This window comes from Pieris napi, chromosome 23 (assembly GCF_905475465.1).
Source record: "Pieris napi chromosome 23, ilPieNapi1.2, whole genome shotgun sequence".
Lineage (NCBI taxonomy): Eukaryota > Metazoa > Arthropoda > Insecta > Lepidoptera > Pieridae > Pieris > Pieris napi.
Window position 1 is genome coordinate 5,198,937 of NC_062256.1, and position 21,529 is coordinate 5,220,465.

At 34.3% G+C, this 21,529-nt stretch overlaps 2 protein-coding genes across 2 annotated transcripts in view; one reads left to right on the plus strand and one right to left on the minus strand.

The window, feature by feature from the left end:
• The window catches only part of LOC125061450 (zinc finger protein 43-like), a 343,312-nt gene that overhangs the window by 193,555 nt on the left and 128,228 nt on the right, over positions 1–21,529 (minus strand). The gene's annotated exons all lie outside the window — the stretch shown is intronic.
• Positions 8,548–12,008, plus strand: LOC125061448. Its single transcript, XM_047666910.1, has 2 exons — positions 8,548–9,926; positions 10,036–12,008. Exons 1-2 carry the CDS (start codon positions 8,590–8,592, stop codon positions 11,774–11,776), a joined length of 3,078 nt encoding a protein of 1,025 aa, XP_047522866.1. The 5' UTR covers positions 8,548–8,589; the 3' UTR covers positions 11,777–12,008.

The following is a 21,529-nucleotide window of genomic DNA, read 5'->3' on the forward strand; positions in this document are numbered from 1 at the left end:
ACTAATATAATCATTAATATAGATATAAGGCATAGGTACGGCACATTCGCCACATGTCATGTCAAACTTCTAAGAGTGTTTTACGGCTCACCAACACCACATCACTTGAACAAACGTCGTACACACAGCCGCTCCGTTCGGGTGTCTCTTTAAGACTGCCACATGACAATAATAGTGGCATTTAACTTCTGGGCTGAAAGTGAGGATTAAATGCTTGGGCAGACGTGCGAAAGCACGGCGTCGCTGCACCGGTCTTTATTTTCTTACCGGCGGAGCATCTGAATTATTTTCACGCTGACGCTTCGCATTCTCTTTCTGAGTTATGATTCACAAAAAGCCTTGAAGGCATTCCAAGGACCGTCATTGTCAGCTTCCATTATTCTTCGGATAATTAGTGGAAGCGACAGATTGCCAACAATGCTATCGGCAAGGACCGGGCGAAAGCCGTCCCCAGCCGGACACTCCTCAACTGTGTCCCTCACTGTATCATCTATACAGTCACAATGATGACAAGCGGGTGTCGCCTCTGCCACCTGAACGAGCCGATAGGAAAGCTATACCCACCGTCGGTCCACCTAGTGTTTCAAAAAGGGACAAAGAAGGGACTACCTCCTGAGGTGGGTCAAAACCACCACTCCTGGCTTCAGCTCTTCTCCAAAAAATTTCTCCCAAAGCCAAAGCTTCTAAGTGCCAAGGCGGAGTGGTGGCTATGACATATGCCGCATGACGCATCACAGGATGCCTTACGGTGTGCCCTCGCAATTCTAATGGCAACTATACGCTGTGGCCGCCTCAGTAAAGCTCTGTTGTAAAATCACAACTTATCCGCCCATATCGGACACCCATAAAGAGCCTTCGCACGTACTACTCCAGCATAAAGGAGCCTACAGCCCCCGCCTGGCTTACTGATATTTGGCATTATATGACCCAATGCCATTGCAGTTGAATCAAGCTGCGAAATGAGCTTTGAAAGTCCAACGGGCGTCAAAAACCAACCCGAGGTATTCCAATGTCGACTTTACTGCCATCTGAACACCATCTACAATTATGCGTTTCTAGGTGGTGACCTCCTAGCGAAACATACAACTTCAGATTTTTGTAAAGCCACTCGAAGACCTAGTTGTCTTATACAAATAACTACTTCTTCCACTCAACAGTAGATAACAAGCTCGCCTCCTGATAATTAACATCCCTTGGCCGTCACAAGTGCATCGTCAGCATAAAATATTAAGCCTACTCCTGGAATTTGTCTACCTCGAAAGACTGCATCAAATCCAAAGTTCCACAGACCTACTAACCTTAGTCAATTAGTTTTGCTAACCATAGACTTCCTGGCCATCGATAAGTCTTGTCAACCTTTATAACCACTGGCCAAAACGCCATTCTATTCATCGTTCATTCCGTTCGTTCCGTTTCCTGATTCCATGTCAAGTAACTTACTTTTCATAGCGTCTGTTCATCTGAATACCCGAATGTTCGATGACCAATATCATGGGGACATATTTTTCAGGTAACCCTGTCAGCAATTGTCGCAACCACAATTTTCGAGTGTTATAGAAATTTAATTTCGTAGTGAGCTTATTCTTCTTGTAAATCCGAGATCAAGTAAGGCCCTTAGTTTCTCCCTTGATTCATTGGTAGTAGAAACATTTCTAATGTGTACTTACTAGGTCTTCTATCAATAAACTATAGGGTTGATCTTTCAAATCTTCTTTTAAGTTTTCTGCGAAATGGGGTGATGGCACATATTTTATATTTTGAGAACATTTTGTCATATGTAAATGAATTTTTTCGTCCTCTTTGTGCATGTGAATGTGATTAACCACTTCTCCCATATGATGTCTCCCACACGTAGGCTTGTATTTGCCGCTGTAAATAATGTTAGCCTAGCTTCTTCTTTCTTTTTTCCCACGCCTTTTCGTTTAAAAGGCAAATTTGGTTGCGTAGCTATAATCTGTAACAGAAACGGTATGTAAACTATAACAAGCAGATGTAAAATAAAAACAGTCATTTATAGTTACACATATAAACGCTAGATGGCATTGCTTGTGATAAACACTTTTGTATGGGAGCCCCCTTTCATTTATTATTATTATTATTTGTTGCGTTGCGTTGTTGTAGCGGCAATAGAAATACATATTCTGTGAAAGTTTCAACTTTCTACCTATTACGGTTTATGAGATAACAGCCCGCTGACAGACGGACGGACGGCCAAAGGAGGCATATTAATAGGGCCCCGTTCGCACCCTTTGGGTACGGAACTCTAAAAAGAGCCTACTTATTCTTTGAAAGTTGATGTTGGCTATATAGACCACTAAAACATATTTATAATATAATACAACTTACTTTTATAATATAATACAACTTACTTTTATAATATAATACAACTATATTAATATAAATTTTGGACACATCGTAATTTATATTATATTAGTTACGTTGCAAGTGCCGTTGCTTTTGAATTTTGCAAGTGTTTTTTCGATAATCCGTGATTCTTTAAATCTCCGTAATGATTTCTTAATACAGAGTTTTCAATAGTATATACTATTTAATCCTTCTTGAAGTAATTTTTTCACGTCGACCATCTTAAATGTAGTATTGTTTCTTGCTACCATACCCTTTGACATCTGCCCAAACCAACTCTATAGGATTTAACTCGCAGTGGTAAGGAGGTAATCTTAATACCTCCACACCAGCTGCCTTCGCCATTTAGTCAATCACGTAGGACTGATATTGAGTTTTAACATTTTTAATTTTTTCTAATAATTGAGCTTTTGTGTCATTGTCCTCAAAAGAAATGTCCTTTGAAGATAGCCACTGTTGAATGTCATATTTTTTCCAGCTTGTTACTGGGGTTTTCTCCTGACGTCTTGAGTGGTAGCTGTCATTATCCATAACTACTATAGAATTTGGCTCAAGTTAAGGTAGCGTTTCTTGAAACCACTTTTCAAAAGTATTCGCATTCATTGACTCGTGATAATCTCCAGTACCTTTACATTCGAAGACTAGTGCAGAATCCGACACGAATCCTCTGTCACTTCCAATGTCCAGTACAATTAGCCGGTTCCCTTTGGAAGTTGGGTTTTTGGCACCTGTTGATAAGCCCTCTAATAATGCATGTTTTCGTGACTTTACGGTCGCGTCGTCCCACACTTTGCCTACAGTGTGTCCTGAAAAGAAATATAAATAATTAAAAACTGTAAGGGAAGCGTGTCTTTTTGCATATTAATCAAGTATGTGCTATGACTGTACCTGCATTCACCCAAGTTTCATCCAAATAGCATATTGATCGTTTTTGCTCTCGGTAAGTTTGCATAGTTTTGAAGTATTTAATACTCCATAACGCTATGTCATTTCTATCAATCAAAGCGTTGTTCCTTCTTCTCTTCACGTATCTAAACTTCAAATGTTTCAATACCTTTTTTAATGACGTCAAGCCCATATTAGGTAAAGATTCGTCGGCATTCACAACATGTAACACATTTTTGGCTGTTGGTAGTTCATCTTTTAGGTAAAAACTATGCACAATTCGTCTTATACAGGACATGTCAAAATCGTCTATCTTATCTTCGATTGATAATCGCTTCTTCGGTGTCGCCGCCGGCTTGACCGTGTCGGTTTTAGTATATTCTTTTAATAGTCTGTACACCGCCGATTTCGATATACCTAAAATATCGGAAGTTTTATCCTTCATTTCTTCTTTTGAAGCATATTTATCAGAAGGCCACGTTTCCTTTACGTACTTAAATACGTTAATTATTATAACTTTTTCATTCTCACTAAAATGAGACATTTTGCGTTTCTTACGCGGAGACACAAACTCCTTGAAAGGACAGGACGTAGACGGGGTTGGTTCCATTTTACTTCTTACCGTTATAATTAATAATAACAGCAAATAAATTCAACGACCAAACACACAAACACCACTCACAAACCAAACTTAACCTCAAAATCGAAACTACACACGAGCGTATCCCAGCACGGAATGTTCTTTTATTTCAGGGTTAAAAAAAAGAACTACTACTTATAACAAAACAAACCAAAGTACATGTGCACCACCACAAGTCTTTATGGTTATGACTAAAAGGTTTACAATCTCTGAATACGGCGGTCACTGCATCTGTGTGAGCGCAACGGCAATATGTTTATGCGCGAGTGGCAAAGACATAAGATGAGGGGTCTGTCTACGAAATTCTTCGTGCTCCGCGTCCGTACTTTAGCATACCACTGAATGAAACAAACTAAACCACTAGAAAAATCCACTAGCCACTAAAACCAAATTCGCCCGCTAAAACATATATCTAGTTACAATGTCACACAGATACCCAAATAGCACCGTAAGCGTTAATGCAATCAATGCTTAGTCTTATTATTCCATTGTGTTCTACGAATCAAAGTTATCATGTAAGGGGTTTTAGCTGTAAGATTATAATTATATTAAAAGTAGTCTAATATCGGCCACCATAGTGATAGGGTCTAACATCGACCAACTTAGAATAAGAGTCTCATATCGACTATAAGTTAAGAATATTAAGTGTAATTTACTTAATAAAGTTTTCCTTTTTAAAAAAACCTTTGATAACCGTCGCGATTTGACTGGCGCAGCCGGTAGGATATCCGTCGTGATCCTGTGCCTGTGAAGACTTAAAATCAGTCTGAGTATAGGGTTGCGCGTGTGTTTTTACGCATTTAACGGATATTTTACGACCAAACAAATAAGTCATTATTGATCGCGTAATTCGACGGTAAAAGGTAAAAAGTGAAAGAAGCAGAAGCAGTTATAAATAGAAGAAATGGGTTGCAGACTTATGTGAGTAAACCTCTTCGCATTCCAACCTGTCCCATTTTATTTCCGTTTGACTGTGTATTGTGTAAAATAGATTTAAGTTATTTTAAGTTGATAAAGATTTTAATTGAAATAAAAAGAGAATTATATTGAATTATTAAGTAAGTAAAGAAAATAAATTTATATTATTTTTAATTTTTATTGTAATAAATATTTTTCTTAAAAATGCAAGAAATACGCACAATTCCAACTGATATTCTAAATATTATACCTAAGTTTGATGGGGAACAAAAACTATTAAATTTATTTTTAAATAAAAGTGAGTATGTCATTAGAGCCTTTAGGCCAGAACGTCCGAATATAGCACAAGATATATACATATTTCATGTTATAACAAGCCGCCTTAGAGGTAAGGCAAGTCACTTGATTAGCGAGAGACAAGACATCAATAATTGGGAGGAGCTAAGAACAACTCTTATCCAACATTTCGGAGATCCTAGAACTGAAGAATGTATTTCGATTGAATTAGAAAATATTAAAATTAATCAAGGCGAGTCATATTTAAGCTTTTGTAATCGAATCCAAAGCGTCCGTAGCACATTATTTTCAAAAATTAATTTAATAGAGGACGAGAATATTAAGAACGCGAAGATGAATATATATAACCATACATGTTTAAATGTTTTCCTTTTCAATTTGCCCGAAGATATGATACGCGTTGTCCGATTACATAGATGTACAACTCTAGAAGACGCGCTCAGTGTAGTAATGGAAGAAGTAAATTTCCTTAACCAATATAAATCACGGAGTGTTAATAGACAAAAATATACTCAAAATATTAATGAAAAAAATAATTTAACACAAAATAATTTTCCACAAAATAATTTTCCACAAAATAATTTATCACGAAATAATTTTTCACAAAATAATTTTAATAAGTTTAATCAATTACCCCAATACCAAAATAAGCCTCCAATGAATTTCAAATTCGGAATACAACCACAACAACAACCTCAAGGATTTAAACCTAATTTCTCTAACTTTAAATTCGGTACCAACCAAAAGCAAGGGTTATATAATTCTAATAATCCTAATAATCCTAATAATTCACAATTTAAGTTTGGTGGTGGACCACCTCAATTTGGATACAGGCAATTCCCCCAAACAACGAATCAACAACAATTTAAATTTGGTATCCCACAAAATCATCAACCAAAACCGGTACATAGATATGATAACGATGTATCGATGCGAACGGCACCTCAAGCTAAGCCAAGTTTTATGACACCAAGAACATCAAATAATTTATTTTATACAAATTACATGAACGACGATATGAATAACTACACAGATTACGATCATGAAACATTTTATACACACGAATATAATTATCCCTATGAATATTATAATGTAGATCCGAATGATTTTACTCCAGATAATTATTGTGAATTAGAACAAAATTCAGAAGAAGCGGTTGACACCTCAGAACCTGAAAATTTTCATACACAAGCCTCAATAACCGACAAACCGAAGTAATACAATTAAATCATCACGGTACTTTAAAATTGCCACATATTGAAATTCCCGAAATAAATAGTAAGTTTATGATAGACACAGGTAGTTCACGATCCTTTATAAGTCCTGAAATAGTAAATAAGTATTTGTCAGAATTTAAATATTATGAGCCATTCGAAGTCGTGAGTACACACGCACAGAGTCACCATAACGAAGTAATTTATATACCTCTCTTTAAAACTTTTTGTAGTACAGATTATCATAAATTTTATATCTATAATGTGGATAGCGATTATGGCGGTTTAATAGGATCAGACCTATTAAAACAACTTGACGCTAATATAGACATGAAAAATCAAATTTTAAAAACTCGTGACACAGAAATACCAATTATTTATAGTCCACCATTTGCAATTCATGTTGATGCACGATCTGAAACTCGTGTTAAGGTTCCTGTTAATCTTCCTAATGGACAAGCAATATTAAATTCAATTAATTTTGGTAAAGGTATAAGAACACCATCTGCTCTTGTAAAATGCGAAAACGGTTATGCTACCACTATAATACAGAATGCAACTGATAAAAACTATGAAATTAAATTCACTAAACCTCTAATAGTTACAAGTTACAATGAAGAAATAATTAATATAAATAATACTCAAACAATTCATGATTATAACATTGATAAAATTCTGAAACAAAATTTGTCAAAATTACGTTTTGAACACATGAATGAGGAAGAAAGAACTAAAATTTTTAATTTGTGTTTTGAATATAGAGATATTTTTTACAGCGAGCATATACCATTAAGTTTTTCTAATCAAGTTAAGCATAAAATTCGTACAACTAATGAAGACCCAATTTACGTAAAGCCTTATCGTCAATCTCCAGCCGAAGCTGTTGAAATTAGAAATCAAATAGATAAACTTTTAAAAGATAATGTAATACAAGAATCTAATTCTCCATGGTGTGCACCTGTACACCTCGTACCAAAAAAAATCGACGCTAGTGGTGAAAAGAAGTTTAGGATGGTTGTTGACTATAGAAGACTGAATGACATTACAATAGACGATAAATATCCATTACCTAATATAACTGACCTCTTTGACAAACTAGGTAAAAGCTGTTACTTCTCAGTACTTGATTTGGCTAGTGGTTATCACCAACTGGAAATAGAAAAAGAAGACCAACCTAAAACTGCCTTTTCAACTCAATTTGGACACTATGAGTTCCTTCGAATGCCGTTTGGGTTAAAGACCGCACCAGCGACATTCCAACGAGCAATGGACAATATTCTTAGAGGACTGCAGGGCATACATTGCTTAATTTACTTAGATGATATAATTATCTTTTCATCTAGCCTCGACGAACACCTAATAAAACTAAAACTAGTATTCGACAGACTTAGAAAGACCAACCTTAAAGTCCAACTCGATAAATCGGAATTCCTTTGCAAAGAAACAAATTACTTAGGACATACAATTACACCTGACGGACTAAAACCAAATACCGACAAAATAGACGCTATACTTAATTACCCAGTACCAAAAACTACGACAGAAATTAAGAGCTTTCTCGGACTTATTGGTTATTATCGAAAATTTATAAAAGACTTCTCAAAGATTACACAACCCATGACAGCATGTCTAAAAAAGAACAGTAAAATTGTAATTAATGAAAATTATTTAAAATCATTTGAAAAATGCAAAGAACTTCTTGTTAATGCACCATTACTCCAATATCCCGACTTTACAAAGCCTTTTATTTTGACAACTGACGCATCTGACTATGCACTTGGAGCTGTACTCTCGCAGGGCCAAGTAGGCAGTGATAAACCAATAGCATATGCTAGTAGAACTTTGAATGACACAGAAAAACGTTACAGTACTATAGAAAAAGAGTTATTAGCGATAGTATGGGCAGTTAAACACTTTCGTCCGTACCTATATGGAACAAAATTTACAATTTATACAGACCATAGACCATTAGCTTGGCTAGATTCTCTTAAAGAACCAAATAGTAAATTGACTAGATATAAACTCAGATTAGCTGAATACAACTTTAAGGTCATTCATAAGAATGGAAAGCAAAACACCAATGCTGATGCTCTCTCGCGTATTAAATTAAATGCTTTAGGTAAAAACGATAAAGATAATCAATCAATGGTAGTTAATGTAGATAACTCTGATAGAAATCTTGAAGACTATATTCAAGAATTAACCGATTCAATAACATGATTAGGACAAAACAACCAAAGTAAAGAACCTGAAAATGATAACAGTAACTCTATGTCTTTTTCTGAAGCATCTAGGACTATTCCATCTCGAGTTAATTCCAGGTCATCATCACGTACATTAACAATAAACTCTAGTACAGATACAGCACATTCTGCTGAAGATATGGATACTGATGGCATTCCCATACTTTACGAAGCTATAGATACAAAACCAAACCAAATATTAATATACCCATGGTTTAAAAATGAACTTTCAGTTAAAATTCGATCACATCCCAAGCAAAAGATTTTAGAGGTTCACTTACCCCTAGATAATTCCGAGTTAATAAAAAAATTTCTTAAAGAATATATTAGACCCAAAATTAAATACTTTATCTATTACGAAAATAAAACACACCGACAATTATTCACACAAGTATTAATTTCATTATTTAGAAAAGAAACCGTAAAGCTTTATGAATGCACTGAAAGAGTAATTAATGTCACTGACGAAAAAGAACAAGAGGAAATAGTAATGAAGTATCACGTAGGCAAAACCTGTCACCGAGGTATTAAAGAAACAATTTCTCATTTAAAACGAGTTTATTTTTGGACAAATTTAGAAGAAACCGTAACCAGTTTAATAAATTCATGCGACACTTGTAAACGTATGAAATACGATCGTAGACCATTTAAACCTCAATTACAACTTACACAAACTCAATCAAGACCTTTTCAAGAATTATTTATAGATTTATTCTCCATAGAAGGAAAATATTACTTAACCATATTAGACGCATTTAGTAAGTTAGCACAAGCTTTTGAAATCCCAGATAGATCAACACCTGAAGTAGTCAGGGCACTTATAAAGTATTTTTCATTCTACGGCGTACCTACTAAAATCAGTTCAGACCCTGGTTCTGAATTCAATAATAAACTCATGAAAGACTTAATGACATTGTATAAAATAGACATTCACATAGGCACCCCTAACAATCCAAACTCAATGGGATTAATAGAACGATTCCATTCCACAATTTTAGAAATATATAGACTTGCGAAATATGAACATAAATTCACAGATGCTACATCAGTGATGACTTATGCTATAATGGCTTACAATCAAACAATCCATTCAGTAACAGGTCTCACTCCGTTTGAAGTAGTATTTGGTCACACGGAAAATAACAATCAATTCAATTTAAACTTTGATAAAGAATATACTCAACAACTAGTTAGGGATCATGCAAAAAGAACTCACTACTTATACAAATACTTAACCGATAAAATAGGAACTAGGAAAGAAAAAGTTCAACAAAGTAGAGTAGGAGAAACTAATTTTGATTTAAATGAAGGTGATAATGTTTTTATTAAAGGCATAAATCGACGTAGAAGCAAGGATAAGCCCAGGTATGAAAAAGCAAAAGTTAAGGGTAAAATAAAAAGAAATGTAGTATTGGTAGAAACTAGCACAAAAGATAAAAATGTTCCAATAAAAGACATAAAACGTCCCCCACAGGTTCGTCCTGCTAGTGACCCAAGCAGTAACGATCCGGGCCCTTCAACTTCAAAAGGTTGAGAAGAATCCAGGCGTTCTCCCTCTTAGAGAAGGAACCGCTATGATTACGTATGATAAGTGGATAGTAATTAAGACATTAGATATTAAACTTATTAAGGAAGAATTAGAATTTAATATGCATAGGTATATAGAACTAAATAGAATAGTAGAATTACAGTTAAATACCAGTAGCCCTTCGTTAATATACTTCAATGATGTTAAGCTTCAAGTTAATTATATGTTAAATATCACATTGAACAAATATTCAGAAATTGTACCAATTAATAGACAGAAAAGAGGACTCATTAATCCTTTGGGATCTCTAGTTAAAATGATAACAGGAAATTTGGATTACGATGATGCTATTAAATATGACAACTTAATAAAAAATGTAAAATCTCGTGAACATTCTCTGGAAAAGAAAACTACTGTTATATCCGAAATGATAAGACTTGTTGCAAACTCTACTATAAATATTACAAACAATCTCGAACAATTAAGTGATGCAATTAATAAAATTAATAAAAATATTAAAGACATTTCAATTATTTCACATGTTAACCAAATAACACATATCTATAATTCCTTCTTACATAATTTTCAAATAATTTACACAAAATTGACCGAGATTGAAAACATTTTAGCATTCAGTAGAATGGGCGTATTACATCAATCTATAATTAATACTAATGAACTCATTAATGTACTTAGAATCATAGAGAAAACAGATAAGCTGATATTTAAAGTAATTCCTGAAAATATTGTAAGAATTGAACAGTCCATGACATTGAAATCGTATTTTAAGAACAATGTTATTACTTTAGTATTAGAAATACCCTTAGTTAAGAAAGAAACTTATTTTTATTATAAAATTGTACCCTTACCTATCACCCAACCTGAAACAAACCTTACCTTAATAATATTACCCAAGTATCCTTACCTTATTGCGAAGGGGTTGAAAGCGAAATCGCTGTCGACACCATGTAAGAATATAGAAGAAGAAATATACCTCTGTGATGAGCTGCAGACCATGGTACCTGTTGAAGACACTTGTATCCTGGACCTGATGAAATATTCTCACAACGTCTCTTGCAAACAAATTCCAATAGAATTCGAAGAAATTAAAGTAGAACTTTTACAGATTAACCGATGGATAATCTACTCTAAATCACCTGTTGATCTGGTTAGAACCTGTGATAATGAAATTTTACATTACACTCTCATAAATACTTACTTATTAACCATAGAAGATAAATGCCAATATAACATTGCAAATCACAATTTAAGAATACATAGCAGTAACGGTGAGAAGCTTATATCTCAAAAGCTGCCGCTAGTAAATTTACCTGAAAATTTGAAGATCAGTATCCAGAGCAACATTAATCCTGTTAAGCTGAATGGGGTTGATTTAACCAATTTAAAAGTATTATCATACGCCCTACAAAACAGTGAAAATCAAAGTGATAGTGTAGTGAAAACCAATAGTGTCAGTTTAGGGACAATAATTCTATATGTAATTTTAATTTTAAGTCTTATATCCTTTCTGGCATACAAAAAGATAAAAACATGTATAATATTTCAAGGCCGAAACCATCCTCCGAAAAATTGTTCTTCAGATGATTTCGAGCTTAAGGAGGGAAAAGTTACAATGTCACACAGATACCCAAATAGCACCGTAAGCGTTAATGCAATCAATGCTTAGTCTTATTATTCCATTGTGTTCTACGAATCAAAGTTATCATGTAAGGGGTTTTAGCTGTAAGATTATAATTATATTAAAAGTAGTCTAATATCGGCCACCATAGTGATAGGGTCTAACATCGACCAACTTAGAATAAGAGTCTCATATCGACTATAAGTTAAGAATATTAAGTGTAATTTACTTAATAAAGTTTTCCTTTTTAAAAAAACCTTTGATAACCGTCGCGATTTGACTATCTACACCACCAGATCTAGTGGAATATCCACTAAGTTTGCGACACTGCTGAGCGCAGGCGTATCCAAGCCGCCAACATGTCGGCGGGTAACACGCGCAGGCGCATGTTGCCGACATGATTCCTTTCATACAAGCCGCCGGGCAGTGTTGCAAAAGTCAAAAATCAACAAAAGGGAGATTCTTATGCCAAAAATCGGGAGAAAACGGGAGGTTTTAAAAAATAAAATAAATGCATTTTAGGCTCTTATTACTTTAGTAAACAATAAAGATATATTCATATTATTAAGGTTTAGTTATCCTCATCCTCATACCATCTCTTTGAAGCAATTTTTTCCAACATTTTCTTTTCAATATCAAAATTAAAACATGTTTGATCTTCTTCTGTTACAACAAGTTTAGTGTGAAGAAGCCCTACTATAGATTATGTGGATAATTTATTGCGGGTTTTGGTTTTCATTAGATTTATTGAAGAGAAAATTCTTTCTACATTGGCAGAAGAGTGGGGCAATGATAATATTTTGAAGACGAAGGAACAGATGTTTTCAAATATGAGCGTACCATCGCCATATTTCATGTTGTTAACGCTAGCCCAAAATTCCTCAGTTTTGTCAGAAAACAACGCAATTTCTTTCATATTGCGAAGCAAGCGCCATTCTGTATCTATGCATTGGTAATTATTAGTGTCCATTAAATTTGGGAACTGCCTACATAATGGAACTATAGATGGCAGTTCGCCTTTTTTTACGTATTTTTTTTTTTTTTTATAGAACAGGGGGCAAACGGGCAGGAGGCTCACCTGATGTAAAGTGATACCGCCGCCCATGGACACTCAATGCCAGAGGGCTCGCGAGTGCGTTGCCGGCCTTTTAAGAATTGGTACGCTCTTTTCTTGAAGGACCCTAAGTCGAATTGGTTCGGAAATACTTCAGTGGGCAGCTGGTTCCACATAGCGGTGGTGCGCGGCAGAAACTGCCTTGAAAAACGCTCAGTTGTGGAACGGCGGACGTCGAGGTGATACGGGTGGAATTTCGTATTCTGCCTCGACGTCCGACTTTCTGGAGACAAAGCTCCCAAATCCTTTAGAGGATTATTTTTGATTGGAAATCTTTGTGTTATTTGATCGGACGCTTCAATAAAGAACTGAATACATCTTGTTTGGAACAAATTAATTTGTTCAGCCGTTAATCTCTTGTCAGTAAGCAAAGTATTAAAAGTGTTTGCTCCGTAATAAACATCTCCTAAAGCTAGAAAATTACGTGGGTTTTTATAATCAATGTTTTCTAGATTATTTTTTTCTAAATAGTCTTTTTCCAAAAAACAATCGAACAAAGTTCTTAAACTAACACAAACTTGGGAATGTGTATTCTTGCTGATTCAGATTGCATTTCTCGATTTAATTTATTAAAAATAGGTAGAACAAAATCTAAAAATTGAAGAAAGAGTAATGTTAATGGATCGTTTAGTTTGTTTAATATATTTGTAGCTGTTGCAATATCGTCATTTAGCGACGCATTAATGAAAAATAATTTCAAGGCTTGATATTGCTCCAAAATTCTAGATATAGCGGCGTGTACTCACAGCCACCTCGTCTGACAAGGATGTTATAATTTATGCATTTTTAAATTACAGAATAATTGAATAGTAGAATAATTGTAGCAATAGAAAATGTTTTTGATAAAAAAAAAATATTTAAGATTAAAAAAATCTGATATACGCCATCGTTAAATAGTTGAGTCGTATTCGTATTCAGAAAAAAAAACTGAAATCGAAATAATTTTTCAAAAAATAGTCTGTGGAGTGTGTGTTACATATTGGAACTTACAATAAGAAAATAATTATTTATATAAGAATTACTTATTCATGATATTTCTGTGAAGACTAAACTTCTTTTAGAGTTTCCTTTTACTCTTTAATAAAGATGAAGAACTCTTCACAGGATAGCTGTAGATTGAACTGGATGAGTAATTCTGATTTCATTAAATTTACGAAGCATTTATTTCTGGCATCTGACCATTTCAAATTCATCTGGAAAAAAACTCGTTCAGGAAAGCAGTTTGATGTTGGGATACTTAATATGAAAGCCACTAGTTTAAACATATTCCTGGTATCATTTTTTGGAAACTGTTGAAAGAGCTGGTGCCATTTCTGTGCGGTGGTGGTAGTGGTGTCTTTGCGATTCCCCACTAATACGTCCAAGGATGATTTTAACAAGTTAAATTCTTCATACAAGTTAGCTACCCCGAAATATCGCCTGACGATTTTATTAAAGTTACAGCATTTTCAATGATGTTAAAACTAACTTCACTTTCCAAGTTTATGAATTTAAGTTTAGAATAAATATTTTCATCTGAAAAATGATATCGTTTGTCTAAATATTTTTGCTTTGCCCGTTCGGATTCAACGAATTTATTTAAAATCTGTTTCGTCTGGTAGCCGAAAACCCATCCTTTAGCCTTTGAGTCAACCTTGAGCGGAAGAGGCACAATGACTCATGCATTTCTGTAACGGCAATATTATTTCCCTGAGGCTCTTTTATCAAAAGCACTCATCACATTATGAACAAAATCAAAGTAGGCTAGAGTTTTTGTTTCCTCTGCTTCAGAGTAAAAAATCTTTTCAAAAGCTTTCGCACATGATTCTTGCTTATTAAAGTAGCTTTTTAGGTGTTTGTACTGGTTGCATAGAGTTTGATGGATTTCCTGTAGATATTCCGTTGAAGCCCAAGGGAATAGGTGTTTGTACTGGTTGCTCATTTCATTGACGTTTCATTACTTAACGTAATAAATTGACCCGTTGCTGCATTTTCAGGCGTAGTAGAAGATGGATTCAGTATGTCATCAACAAGGCTTAGTACACGTCTCTTGAACATGTATTGTTAGAGATTCATTACTCTTAATGCCTTGATCACACGTACCGAGCAAACCGGCGAGACAGTAAAATGTTTCTCGGCCGAGACAGTGTAGTAAGCGATTAGCTGTTCACACACAATTTGAAATCATTGACAAGATGGATCGTAAAAAGATAATTAGAAAATATAAAAAGTTACTCATTCCACTTTTAGTAGAATAATTAAATGAACTGCTGGAAAAGGAGCAACGCAACATTTGGACAAGGCCATGGATGTTGAGAAGTTTGTTTTAGTTTTGGCGCCACAAACAGTGTTTTTAATGAATTAGAGGTAGAAGATCCTGATGAATTTATAGTCTAGTCGACAAGTTGAAAATGGAACAAAATAGAGATACTACTCTTAAAATTATGTGCGATAGCTCATTGGATCCGGAATGACGTCTAGAAAAATGTGCTAAAAGCGTGTATTAGCACATAAAAAATTGCAAAAGTTATAGACCATTAAAGATGAAAAAATAATGGCATTTAGTTTTTTGCCAATATTTAATAAACTATTAATATTTAAGAAATTTCAAATAAAGATTCTGAAAGAAGAGGAAATTTCTAATAAAAAACTCCAAACTCTCAGAACTCTATCTCCATTATTTATAATGTTAATTTAACGCTGAAAATAGGTCTGCGGGTGACATTTTTAGGATTCGCGCGTGGCGTCAAAAGCGACTACGGCACATTAATTAATTTATTTAAGGTATTGAATATTTTTTTTTAAATTTGAAAAAATTATGGTGTGTTCTGAACACTATAATTAATTTATTCCCGTTGAAAATTTTACTTAAAGTTAATTTTTCAACAAGTTAAATAATTGTTAACTAACGAAATTTTCTCGAACGACCGTCTTAATTGTAAGTGAAAAAAAATGTTTAAATAATGGTCGTAAAAATATTTCGCTTCGTAGAGCCTTTCTTACACACATACTTAACAAGATCGTGCCATAAAATTTAAAAAAATATTTATACTTTGTTTATAACAATTTTTTTACTTAAACAAAAACTCAAAAATCCATGTAATGATGTTAAAAAAAAATTTTTTTTTCTAAATCATCATATAATCGTTTTTTTATTAATATAAGATATTTATTGATTTGCAAAAAAAAAATTCCCGCCATTTGTTGATAAATTTTTTTTAAACAAATTTATTAAATCAATATTTTTAAAAAAAATTTTAACACAACTTTATTACATTAAAAATTTTATGATTTTTTAAAAAAAAATTTTTCCTTAATAACAATTTTTAATTGTTTATAATCGTTTTTTTTAATTTTCTATTGTTTAAATAATTAGTTAAGAAATTTTTTTTTTCCTAAAAATCATAATTGACAGTCTTCTATAAAGTAACAAAAAAATTTTTTAAATTTTAAATAAAAGTAATATTCATGATAATCAAAAAATTTACGAAAAAATTTTTTCTATACTTTGTTATATATGGTTGTTTTTGTTAATTTTAGAAGTTTTAGAAAAAAAATAAACAAAAGTTGAATATTTGTTTATAACAAATTGGTAAGTTAATAAAGAATAGAATTGTTGATTAAAAAAAAAATTTTCAAAGTATAAATATTTTTTTAAATTTTATGGCACGATCTTGTTAAGTATGTGTGTAAGAAAGGCTCTACGAAGCGAAATATTTTTACGACCATTATTTAAACATTTTTTTTCACTTACAATTAAGACGGTCGTTCGAGAAAATTTCGTTAGTTAACAATTATTTAACTTGTTGAAAAATTAACTTTAAGTAAAATTTTCAACGGGAATAAATTAATTATAGTGTTCAGAACACACCATAATTTTTTCAAATTTAAAAAAAAATATTCAATACCTTAAATAAATTAATTAATGTGCCGTAGTCGCTTTTGACGCCACGCGCGAATCCTAAAAATGTCACCCGCAGACCTATTTTCAGCGTTAAATTAACATTATAAATAATGGAGATAGAGTTCTGAGAGTAAGGAGTTTTTTATTAGAAATTTCCTCTTCTTTCAGAATCTTTATTTGAAATTTCTTAAATATTAATAGTTTATTAAATATTGGCAAAAAACTAAATGCCATTATTTTTTCATCTTTAATGGTCTATAACTTTTGCAATTTTTTATGTGCTAATACACGCTTTTAGCACATTTTTCTAGACGTCATTCCGGATCCAATGAGCTATCGCACATAATTTTAAGAGTAGTATCTCTATTTTGTTCCATTTTCAACTTGTCGACTAGACTATTAGAATGTTTTTAAGAATTGATGTACAAATTTTAGACACATTGTTAGAAAATATTATTCCATTGATACAAAGGCAAGATACAGTCATGAGGGAAGCTACGAGGGGAGGTCCAAAAGTTCGTGGAATGAAAGGGTTTTAGTAAAAATGAAACAGTAAATTTATTTTTCCTTTTTAATATAATCACCCTTAAGCTGAATACATTTATTAGATCTATGAATTAATTTTTCTAAACCATCGTAAAAATATTTTTTATCTTTTCCCACAAAATGAGCCAAAATTGCCTCCTTTACCTCATTGTCGTCGGAAAATTTCCTTCCCCTTAAGTCTTTTTTTAAATTGGGGAACAAATAAAAATCACTTGGGGCCAGATCTGGACTATAGGGTGGGTGGACTAGTGATTCGAAGCCATGCGTGTGTAGAGCAGCCATTGCAACTTTGCTCTTGTGAACCGGCGCGTTGTCTTGCTGCAAGAGCAACACACCCTTGGTCAATTTTCCCCGACGTTTTTCTTTGATGGCATCCTTTAATTTTTCTAGAATTGTTGCGTAGTATTCTCCGGTTATGGTCCTGCCCTTTTCTTTATAATCAATCAGTATTATCCCCTCACAATCCCAAAAAAACAGTAGCCATCAACTTTCCAGCCGACTCCGACACTTTGAATTTCTTTGGCGGTGGTGTCCCCTTTTTATGCCATTGCATGGACTCTTGTTTGGACTCAGGCTCGAAGTGATGAACCCATGTTTCATCGCCGGTAACAATTCGCTCCAAAATCGATCCAGGATCGTCGCTACACAACTCCAAAAAATGTTTTGATGCTTCGACGCGCTGCTGTTTTTGAAGCGGCGTGAGCATTCTCGGTACCCATCTTGCACTGACTTTTGTCATACCCAGGTGGTCATGTAGCATTCGCAAAATTGTGGTATCTGATACTCCAACTAATGCAGATAACTGTTTTTTCTTCAAACGGGTGTCCTCCAGTACAATTTTTTCCACTTTTTCGACGATGTCTGATGTGGTGGCCTCAACTGGCCTTCCTGAGCGGGGGTCGTCTTCAATCGACTCCCGACCATGTTTAAAAAGACCATGCCATTTGTAAATCATTGATTTACTAGGGCACTGTTCCCCGTAAACAGTTTCCATTTCATTCAAAATGGTCTGAGCGTTCTTTCCTTGCTTGGTAAGGAATTTAATGACAGCACGGTGTTCAATTTTCTCCATAGTTTCAGTTTTCTTCCGGATTGACGTGTTTAGCAGGCGAGTGTTCGTAAACGAATGACGCAATAGGGCTGAAACTCCATTTATATACTAATTATGAGTCCCCAATTAGTATGACACTAAGCGCGAGCGCCCCTATCCCCACTCCATCCCCTCCATTCTACGAACTTTTGGACCTCCCCTCGTATAACTGCAAAGAATTAACTATAAGTAGCGTTATGCTATTTGGTGACTGGCGCGAGCTACCGTTACTTGCAAGCTTTTTACAGAGTATCTCGGGCTGCAATATCATCACCCATACCGGAAGTCATGGATGCAATATTTACTTATTTGGAAAAAAAATTAAAGGTACGTACTTTTTTTTTCATTCAAAAATAAAATTTGAGTGAATTTATAACTTTTTTATTAATTTCAAACAAAGGGTACAAAAAAGACAAAAATAAAAATCAAACTTGTTGTCTGCCATCTGTTTCCATAGCTGCAAACATCGCAGCTGCTACAATGTCATTAATGCTCACAGAATATGGCTTAGCGTTGACATTAGGTAGTGGAGTAGATGTTGCAGCAAAGATTGTTTGCGATGTAGAGGGAGCTGGTGTTGGTTGTTGTGGCGGAGAATCCACATAAGTTTCATCAAACTGACAGTAGTCATTGGTCGCGTCTGAATATAGAAAAGACGGCGTTTGATAGCTGTGATTAGAAAATGACGAAGTAGTTCTTTGTCTAAGTTCTTTTATCCCAAATTCTGTCAGAATATTCTGGATTCTACTTTGTGCCAATAAAGCATTTTCCGCCGAAAAATTATTTAGTTGTAATGCGACACTCCTTCCGAACACATCATATTATATACGGTTTCACTCTCAGAATTAATCCCATCATTTAACTTTTTGAGATCAGAAACAACTTGAAAAATTTCTCTAGTTCTCCTTTTACCCCTCGCAGTATTTCCAGTGGTAGGCGTAGCTACAGTAAGTGCTTGCTTGTCGTTGCTTGTATTAGCTTGCGAAGATGTAGTAGAGCTACGGTCCTGAGAAACTGTGTCTTCATTAGTAGGACCAGGAATCTGTGAAATGAAATGAAAATAAATTATTTTTTCAGGGACCGCATTGACGGAAAACATTTTAGAATAAAAAAATTCCAAATACGGGATCTACTAATTTTATTTACAAAAATTATCATTCTGTAATGTAATTTTAATGGCATGTGCCGATGCTGATAGTCTGTTTACAATGATAGAAGTGGGATATGCAGGTAGAAATAGTGACGCAGGTATTTTTAAAGTTTAATCTATGAAGCGCCTTATTGAGGAAGATGCACTAAATATTCCTGCACCAGGTCCTTTGCCAATGGATGAAAACACCTAGGTGATTGTTTTAAGCCATACAATGATTTCTTGAGCTTGCATACAATATCTTTTTGAACAGTAAGGCCCTCTGGCGGCGTCATGTAAATCTGTTCTTTCAACTCACCATATAAAAATGCAGTTTTAATATCAAATTGTATCATTGACATTTTCTGTTCTGCAGCAACAGATAAAAGTAAGCGAATTGAGTCATACCTGACAGCTGGTGCAAATGTCTCAGTATAGTCAATACCGCTTTTCTGTGTGAATCCTTTAGCGCATAGCCTTGCTGCAGATATATAATATGCTGGAATACTATGTGTAAGTAGCCTGTACATATTATTTATCATTTTAGCAGCCGCAACTTGCTTGTTTGTTTCATTCAAAATTCTACAACCTTGTTTGTCAAATTGTACTTGACAGCCACTATTTATTATCTGACTGACAGAGAGAAGATTCGTAGCCAACTCAGGAATATAGAGAACATTCTGTACCTTGATGATAGTTTCCAACTGACCTTGTGTATTGACAACATTAAGATTTACCTTTCCACAGGCCTTCACAACTAGCTTCTTGTCATTAGCTACTCTTATTGTGGAAATTGGAGGTGTAATTTCATCGTAAATCAAGTTACGATTCATTGTCCAAAATCAATATACCAATTATTGTCGTTGTTTAGTGTTGCAGATAACACAGCAACATACCCAGAATCTGTGTTCTCCTAAGACTTCTGTTCCTTTTTCTTACTTCGGCAATATTTGCTTATATGCCCATATTTATTGAATTGCATGAATATGCATGAATCGGTTGGTTCCAATTTTGAAAGGAAGTAGTAGGGTTTGTGAGGTTGTAGTTTGAATTTTGATTGTTTCCAAATTTCCTATATTCTCGTTTGCGACAACCTTCAATAGTATGCCCTGGGGCCTTGCAATATCGGCTTACACTATAGGATTAGAGGGCCTAAACGCGGCAGATGTTGTATTATTATTATTAGCCAAGTTTATATGAGGAACCTTATTCAATCCCATTACCATTAAAACGGCCATAAATGTTTTCATTTCCTGATAACTAGTATCACTCCACTGTTTCATGCGTGATTTACGTTTTATATTTCTTTGATTTGTTTGTAAGTAATTTCGTGCGTAATTATTTGTCTGAGACACAATTTCGTAAATCATGTCGTCTGTTACAAATAACTTATATATATCTTCAGGAGATTTTCCGAATGGGGGTACCTTCAAAGCATTCTGTTCCAAAAATTCTTAAAAACTCACGGGACTTTCAGAAATATCCTCCCGCTCATCTTCACCGTTTTTATTGGTTTGGCAGCCGTGCAGTGTTTCTCCCGTGTCTAAATTTACATTTTATAGGCTAACTGATGGTGACTTACTAAGTAAGGCAGGATGGCGAGGAGAGTCCCAAAATCGCTGTAGTATGGGACTGTGTCCTCCCATGAAGCCGTCCTACGTCGGACCTCTTCATGGGAACGATTATCTAAGTTGTCGTATCTAAGTATGAGGTACGCAGCAATTTCAAGTCACAGCAAGTACGAATGTAGTAAATATGTAATATGATAAAATTATGTGCATTATGTGCACAAACATATATTATGTACATATAGGTATATTTTATTTAATTAAGATCTTATTTAAAAAATTACGAATGAGTCATAAAATAACAGATGTTAAATTTGTACTTTGTTTTGTCATTTTTTACTGTATCTGTGTATCTTTTATGCATGTATGTATTTCTATGGTAGCTAGAGTTCCTTCTAAATTATATAAATAAATAAAGCTCGAAGCTACATGGGAGTACAGTCCTATACTACAGCGATTTTCGGACTCTCC